The following is an 8,577-nucleotide window of genomic DNA, read 5'->3' on the forward strand; positions in this document are numbered from 1 at the left end:
GTAAATTAATAAAATTAGGCATCTAAAAATTCTGACAACTGCCATGTCAGTTTTAAGAAAGACCAAATGCTCAATGTTAGTCCAGCATTCAGGCTGATCTCTAGAAAAATGCACTACTAGCATCATCATCATCATCATCGTATGGCATGCAATAAAGAAGAGTCTCAATCAACATCTACAAAGCTAAATATTTAATGGCGACATTTCACAGACATATCTGACCTCTCTAGTCTCTTGACTGACATAGCAAGAAAGCAACAGAAAGTAATTTACAGTCTTTGAACAAATCAAGTGTAATGTGTGCTAGGAGGAATTAAAACATATACTGCTTCAAAACTGGACAACCAAGTAAAACCAGTCACAAACTGAGCACACATGAATCTGGATGCTACACTGCTGGTAAAAAAACAAACTAAATATATCAACTTGACTGTTTGAAAACTGGTTTTCTAGTATTATAGTGTTTCAGTCATGTAGGCTAGGAACACCTCGTATCAGGTAGATGTTGGTTAGAGTTGTAGCAAAGATTTGCTAAAGACAACTTTCATTGTCTAGCCTAATCAGACAGATGTGGTATCTTGAGTACTGTGACTTTTTTTTCTCCCGAATATCTTTGTTTGGTCTTTATTCCGTTTTACGTTCATGTTCTGTCCACATCCAGAAAATCTGACAAGAGGAAGACTATAACTGACACGGCTGTGTGGATGTACAAAGGCTTTAACATAACACATCTCTCAATGACAATGATCCTCGGTGTCTGCCAATTAGATTTTGTTGTCTTGCTTCTGCACATTGTCGTTTTTTGTTTTTTTTTTTAGATGAGGGGCTGGAGATTAACTGGAATATATATTTTAAAAAAAACATTCAAATGAGCTGGTATGCAAATGACTAAAAAACAAAAAAAATCCCTACACATCCAGTTTGATTTGGCATACCCCACCACATTGGATTAAAACAACAAATCACATCACACTTTCTTCCACTAGTCCATCCCAGAAACAAACGGGTAACAAATGGATTTCACAAAACCAAAACAACGATTTTGCGTGTCCACGATTCCCCGTTCAGAGAAGTCATGAATATCAAACGTGTAAAAATCGGTTTCATATTGAGAGAATGTGGGCGGCCTGCTGTCAAGATGAAACACTGAGAATGCAGTTATATGTATATGAACAGACGTCTTTTCACACTAGACATGAGCTATATCTTGATGCGAAAGGCAGTGGCCTGTGAGCTGGGGGGCTCAGTGGTGGAGGTGGACTGTGCGGTGGACTTGAACAGAGCTTTGAGGATGGTCTGAGGGTCAACCTCTGGAGTAGGCTGAGAGGAGGCTCGTTGGCCGAAAGGACGAGTCAAAGAGGCCGGCAGACCGTCTTTCTTTGTGCTGCTGCCTGGAGTGTCACTGAGCCTCCTGTAGGAGTCAAGAAGACAATGTCACAATCATAAGGGCGTGAAACAATAGGCAGTTACACGTCTCTTTGATCAATAAAATCTTTAACCTTTGTGTATCATTTCTTTTTAAGTTATAGTTGCCATGCAAAGACATTATATTTGTTAGACTTGAGAGGAAATTGAAAGCCACAAACATAACAGCCAATGGCATTAACATTTCAATGTGAGGCTAAACTAAATTTTATCAAATTTGTATCCAAAAGATACTGTGAGGTCATTTTGAAACGCCATTACTTAGACTGACTAATCCAATCACAAAACGGCTTATCTGAGTAACTGTTTCATCTGAGGCGGCTCAGAGAACCACATGCCAAAACACGCAAATGCTTTTTCGAATAAGTATAAGTATTAGCAAATTGAATTGAAGGAAAGTCAATATAATAATAATGAATGTCTAACTTGAAGTTCAGTCACAGCTCATAGGAAATATGCGGCTGTAAACACTGTCAACTACAGATTAATTTGAAATGACGGACTGAAGCCCTGCAGGACCACTTACAACAGAATGGGCTGATCAGAAGTGATGACATTTCCCTGAATGTGAAGGTTACACTTCATGGGTTGACCTAGAGGGGGGAACAGAAGAAAAAAATAAGAACAAAAAACACCTGAACTCTTCCACCTCAGCTGTTCTTTAGTTCAAAGACTTTTTAATTGTGTACACTGAGGGCGATACCTAACCAGCAAACTCAGTAATGTAGGCAGTGACCTGCATGTAAAACAGAAGCTAGTGCCCAAACGCCAGAGAGACATTTGATGTGTGCGTCCTTGCTACTGGCACTCACCGTCCAGGCAGCGATTGTTGTACTTCCTGTATGCGCTCACGGCATCCTCTTTACGCACAAACACCACTTCGGCCACGCCCACCTTCACCAGCCGTGCTCGCTTCAAGGCACCGCACACACAGAACAGTTCCTGAGGACAAATGGATGGGGAGTACAAACACACACACCGAATGAGTCAATTTAGCACTCAGCACATCACTGAAAAATCTAAACATTAAAAAAAAATGTTCTTGGCAGTGTGTGTTTTACTCACAACTATGTCTTCCTCAGTGACTCGGGGGTGCAGGTTGTTTACGGTTATCTTTGTCCCCTCCAAAGGACTGAAAGTAGGCTAGAAAGGAATATGAAAAAAAAAAACATGACCAAGGATATGCAATGAAAATGACCAACGGAAAAATGTGTGCAAGCATATAAAAAATTACACTGAATAATTATATTTTGTGAAGAGATGCAATCGGGAATGTTTACCTGAGGGGGAGCAGGAGCTGTTGTGGTGGTTTCTGCTGGGCTTTGCTGGAGAGTCCTGGACACTGGTTGTAGGGCTGCAGCTGAGGACCGGGTAGCAGCCATGCTGGTGTTGGGGCGGGTGGGAGCCACAGGCACAGGAGGACGTGGGGCTGTGTAGGCATCATTTTTAACCACCTTGGTGATTGGGGCTGACATGGAGAATGCCGAGCCCACTGTACCTGGCTGTGTAAAATAAAAGGTATTGAAAAGAAGAGTTTAACGCAGGAGACGAGACATCGGTTGTTTAATAATTTAAGTTCGTGTTCGAGTCTGTTCCGATTTCTGCAGGTCAGGTCTCCTGTCATAAATCAGTTCTTACCCGTGATTGTAGCATATTATTAGCCGTAGTGATCTTTATTTGTTTATTGTGGGGGCCATCATGCTCATTTGAGAGAGGCTGTGGGAGACAAATAATATATTTTAATACTATGTTTAACAATCTTAGCCAGAATACGAGGGAAATATTGTGTTCTCTTTCTGAGGAATATTTTTGTCATCAAAAGTTGACAACTCATGTTGAACAAAACATTCCAAGGAACAGCTCTAAAAAACAGCTCTACCTGTGAAGATGCACGTATTCCAGCAGACATCCCAGCTCCTAGTGGACGTTGCTGTGAAAAGAAAAAAACAACAACATTAAACAGTAGGCACGTCAGTGTGGTTTTACACTTCAACAAGGTTGTGTCACTGATCTTCCAAGAACAAAGTAACTCTTTTAATCTCACCTGGATGGTCTTAGTTATTTTTAGGGGTGGTGCAACAGAGGCCTGTGTCCCTCCAATGCTCCTCTTGAGGCTCAGTCTATCACGAGCATCCATCATTCTTTTATTATTGCTTAGCTGTGGCGTTACGCTACCCCTCACACTCAGTCCTCCTGGAACATTGGGGCCAAACTGCCTTGTGTTCACACTGGCAAGATTGTTGTTGGTGTGTATCTGTATCTGAGGCACAAGTGTCTGGCTCTGCAGATGATGTGTTACTGCCACCTGTTGCGTTATATGTGCAGGGACACTGAACTGATTCTGCCCCTGTTTGCGTGAGTTGATCATCTGACGGGCATCCTGCACTCCTCCTGCTCCTGAACCTCCTCCTGCACCTCCTCCCCTGCCACGGATTTTAAAGCGAGCATCTTTCTGACCCAGCTTTTCTCTGGCATCTTTCACTTGAAAAACTGAGAGAATGAAGGAAGAAGATTGAGGGTGAAATTTGTATTAATCCACAAAACTTCCTCATCAGTTGGCTTACACTAAATATAAGGCACAAGTAAACATAGGCAATAATGTCCTTACCTGCTGCTCCCCCTCCAAGCCGCTGTCTGACATCATTAGCTCCAATCTTCTGGCGGGCGTCAAAGCTCTTGCCAACTCCTCCAGCACCACGTCCAAACATGGGTCTGACAAAGAAAAACAAAGTTTCTTTAAAAAGGTCCCACAGTGTGAAAAGTAAAGTTTTTATGGCTTTACTGGTTATAAAGCAAGTTAGAGGTGCTGTATAAATATGGTGAAAGTATCAAAACACTCAATCAACAGAGAAATGCACACAACCTATATTTGTAATCGGTGACTATTAAATATGTTTCATTCCATTCTCTAAAAACTCTGAACAAAACCTCTCTCATCTGTATCCATTAGAATCCTAAATGGTAACATTGTTTGTTTTTTCTCCCTGAAGATTTATCTGAGTGAACCAACCACAAGCCAATCTGTGCTATGGAGCCATATTCTTATCGCTCTTTTTTTTACATCTAGGGTCTGAGCTCGTCACCGTCATCACCGCAAAAAACAAAACAAAACATGCTTGCATGCACGTGTGCATGTTGTGTTCAATGACATGGATTCATTGATTTTAATGACATGGATTGTGTCTGGTGACATTGTGTCTTACATGGACTCAAGGTTTTCTAAACAAAACTTAAAAGATGGCGCAAATCCGACCTTTCACGAGTTGGGAGCGCAATGTTCCATGACACAAAACATTCCTTTCATGTTGACTAGTAGGCCTATATGCCAGAGTACCTGTGTAATGTCTTCCGTGCTCAGTTGAGGTACAAACATTAATAGAGCCCAGCCGATATATCTGCATCTGACATTAGGCTTTATTTTTTATTTTTTTACAACAAATAAATGATTCTGATGGCAAATTATTTAAAAAATAAAATAAAAACAGACGCCAACCATGTTGTGAGTGTTGGCATTGTACAGTTTGTCCACCAGAGGACGCTCTGAAGAATCCCTGTTGTCAACACTTTTTTTTTTTGTTAATGTGTTTTTGTTCAAAGGCCTTAAAGAGTCATATCTTAAGTTCGTATTGTTATACATTTTATTCATCAGAACTTTTAATATATGGTGATGTTCCTCTGTTCTTCTAGCCCATAAAACAAATCATCATATTATTTTAGTGAGAACTCATAAATTACACATTTCTGGATTTTTTTTATAAAACATATTGCCGGTATTTCAGATTTTTAAATAACCAAATATTTGTATCAATCTTACATATTAACACATTACAGTTGCCATGTTTACCATTGCACACTAGCCTAACAGCTAGCAGAATTTACGTCTGTTTAAAGCATTATCCAGATAAAACTGCACGGTTTAATTTCAGCCTGCATGCACAGCGCGTATCCTGTGTGATATATGTGCGTTTTTGCGTTTGTTGTGTTATGGTTGTCCTGCTACTGGATGCCTAAAAATTTCCTTTGGGATAAATAAAGAATATCTAGTTTTCCGAGCTCACCATTACTTTCAGATTCACCTCAGAGGCCATGCTAGTAGATGATAGGATACGAACCAAAAAACAATCATTATCAGATTGTTTCCTAACAGGGACGTAAAAACAAGCAGTTACAGTTATACCATCTATGTATCTAAATATAGGAATAAAGAGTTGCTGCAGCTAGTAATCCTCAGCTGCATTGACGGGATGCAGATGAGAAAAGACCTGGAATCCCTGACCAATCAGAGTAGACCGGGCTTTTTCCAGAGACCGGTTCTAATACAGGGCGTTTCAGAAAGAGAGCGAATACAGGTATATCCATTCAGACAGGATGAAAAGTGTTTTTTGAACATTAAAAGCATGTAAACAAGTTGTGGTGGGAACACAAAATACAAGTATGAACATGAAAATGAGTGTAACATGGGACCTTTAAGTTCATCAATGGTAACGTTACTACAACATCAGTTAGGATTGAGAAAACCTTGCCACATTCCACGTTACCGTTCAGAAAGAAAACTCGAGTGTTAAATATTTTGACCGTAACAAAAGAAGCAATTACTTCTTCCATAAAACTCATGTAATGGCTGTCGCACTGGGCTGGGCCTTGCTATTTGCGCAGACAATAAGACAATATATTATGGCTTCTGTACTTGCTCACACAATACTTGAGGGACCATAATAAGTGGTTCTAAAATATTTGTTTAAACGAGCGGCCGCCTTGGTTTGCCCCAGGTCTTCCAGCAACCACATTAAGTGCAAACACAAATATTAACTTGCTAACTAGCTAGCTGAGCCTGGCGAGTAAAGCTACCAACATAAGCAAACTGCCCGCAGCACTTTCCGTTTGTGCGTGGTCGCGACTATTAAACCTTTAGTTTGGTTAAAAATTGAGTTTGGTTGCTTGCCCACATTTACCAAATTTTAGCGATGAATGGCTTCAGACATAAAGGCCTACAGCTAGTTCCAAGCTTAGCTAGCCTCGCCATAGCTAACTCTAGCTAACGATTCAACGTTACTCGCCGTTTGCTGTCATGGAATTATGTTAGCTAGCTAGCTACCACAACACTTAATTCGCTGCTTTTAGAAATGTTATTCAAAGTTGCTAAGTCCTTAATTTGCGGACATCCATTAACGCATTAAGCAAGCTATTGTTTCAATACCGTTTTGCTGGTGCCTTGAGGTTAATACCGCGCTGTCGTATCACTTCATCCAAAGAGACGTCTGCCATTTTCTCACAATGCCTCACAGCGCATGCGTGCATCAGAAATTTCAGCCAGGGCTACGGAAAACGATTGGGGTCAGAAGGCAATGAGTGATTTTTAGAACTGATTCAATGTGGCAGCACTATAAGAAAACTTAAAAATACGAAGGAAATTAAGACTAATTTTGTATTTAATACATTTCTCATAGACCAATGATACACTGATTTGAATTTGTGGCTATTGTTTTCGAATTGATTAAATTCTGTTTTTCTGATCATTTTGGATCATACGCACAATACCATCTAGCTTTAATGGAGCATACATGCTTGTTGAACTTGTATTGCACATATTAGACTAAAACCTTTTAAATTAGATGTGTTGTGTGTGTTACGTCGGCTGGTCTTAAAGGACTGCTATAATGTGATCCACCAGATGTCCCTGTGTTTAGTTTTCAGCCCCAAAGCTTCGAATTATTTTCGGCAAAACAGAAATAAAGCCTAAACTCTGCATTCGTCCATCTCCGTCACAAACTAGCAACATTTATTTGTCATCGTAAGTTGGCTTTAAAATCAAGTAGGAAGATGTCGATGTACTGTTGTAAAAAACACACAGACGGGATTTGGCTGGAAATCTGCGATCGATTGCTCTTGACGAAATGCAAATGTGAATGCCACTATACCCATGAGCCTTTGCGCGAAATAACAAAAAGCCCAGTGCCTTGGTTTTGCGCAACAAATAGAACAAATGTTCGTAAAAGAAAGTACTAGACCTTTAATATCTACAAACCGATGTTTCTTACAAAGGCAACTGTTGGTGGAAACAGAAACACACTGCTGCCAGCGAGGCACCCTAATAGAGAACACCTGGGCACTGTGACTATACCGGTCTTCGACGTTTGACTGGTCATGCCTTAAACTGATGAGTAAGGAAAATAACGACGCGGGGTGACGCCCGTGTCCTCGTAAACATAACGAGAAGAATTTTTGAAAGGGCATAGGTCCGACTGCTGAGGTGACTCGCCTACTTTGTGAGATGCCTCGCAGCTCCAGGACCTTCCCCGAACCCCTCACTTGTTAAATAACAATAACAAAGTCCAAAGGGACGTGACGATTCCTGATAGGTAATGCACTCTTATCACCTCTCAACCATCAGGATGGTTGTCTGGGGGCTCAGTGTAGCAACTGCTTTGTTTAATATATAGCAATAATAAAACGTAATTGCAGATACAGGTTCGTATTATGAATCATACAGTATAAAAAGGAGACACAAACGCACAATTATTCCATATTCGCCTATAAGATACACAGGCTATTACAAAAATGCATCAGAGGACTGACTAAGGCTTCAATTATATGGTTCGTATTAGTAGATGTAGTACATGCACCGCATACAATGACAATAAAGATCTATCTGTCACTGTCAAATAATACAGTATCGTTTATTTAGAAAAGGCAGCTTTATTTGTACAGCACATTTCAGCAAACAGGCAATTCAAAGTGCTTTACATAAAACATAAGAGGACTTAAAAAAAGTTGAATATAAAAACACATAAGAAATTATAAATTAATTAAAGAATCGCAGCATAAAAAAAAGAAATGACTTTGGCTCTTGGGTGAGAAAGCAGACATATGTTTTTTAACACTCAACGACACTTTGCAGAGTAGACCACATCAAAAGCAATCTACCAACTAAAACTACACAGACACACATGACTCCACAGAGACACTGAGTGGACAGAGGGTGCAGTCAAGGATGTGTTTGGGGGAGAGAGCTCCGGAGGGAGGGGCCGCTTTGGAGGTCCTTTGAAGATCCGCCCCTGTTGAGGCGCTTAGGACCTGGGTGGTGGAGAAGGGAGGCTCCCGGGAGGAGCATGCTGTGGGACAGGCCAATCAGTGAGACAGGAAGGGGGGGGG

At 40.6% G+C, this 8,577-nt stretch overlaps 1 protein-coding gene and 1 non-coding gene across 5 annotated transcripts; one reads left to right on the forward strand and one right to left on the reverse strand.

Moving 5' to 3' along the window:
- Nucleotides 1-176: 176 nt before the first annotated feature.
- poldip3 (polymerase (DNA-directed), delta interacting protein 3) lies at nucleotides 177-6,725 on the reverse strand. Of its 4 annotated transcripts, none has more exons than XM_034894975.1 (10): nucleotides 6,623-6,725; nucleotides 4,040-4,137; nucleotides 3,470-3,918; nucleotides 3,305-3,355; nucleotides 3,064-3,141; nucleotides 2,706-2,927; nucleotides 2,491-2,568; nucleotides 2,238-2,367; nucleotides 1,952-2,018; nucleotides 177-1,411 (listed from the first exon to the last, which is right to left on the reverse strand). In XM_034894975.1, the coding sequence occupies exons 1-10, from the start codon at nucleotides 6,721-6,723 to the stop codon at nucleotides 1,201-1,203; spliced, it is 1,485 nt and encodes a 494-aa protein (XP_034750866.1). In that variant the 5' UTR covers nucleotides 6,724-6,725; the 3' UTR covers nucleotides 177-1,200. The 4 variants fall into 4 exon arrangements, with proteins under 4 accessions (XP_034750866.1, XP_034750868.1, XP_034750867.1 ...); XM_034894977.1 differs by having other exon boundaries at nucleotides 3,470-3,908; nucleotides 4,039-4,137; XM_034894976.1 differs by having other exon boundaries at nucleotides 3,470-3,915; nucleotides 4,037-4,137.
- An 844-nt stretch (nucleotides 6,726-7,569) lies between these two features.
- LOC117958779 lies at nucleotides 7,570-7,723 on the forward strand. The gene has a single exon (XR_004659784.1). It is a non-coding gene; the product is annotated as a U12 minor spliceosomal RNA (small nuclear RNA).
- Nucleotides 7,724-8,577: the final 854 nt, after the last annotated feature.

The sequence above is a fragment of the Etheostoma cragini genome, chromosome 15 (assembly GCF_013103735.1).
Source record: "Etheostoma cragini isolate CJK2018 chromosome 15, CSU_Ecrag_1.0, whole genome shotgun sequence".
Classification (NCBI taxonomy): Eukaryota; Metazoa; Chordata; class Actinopteri; order Perciformes; family Percidae; genus Etheostoma; species Etheostoma cragini.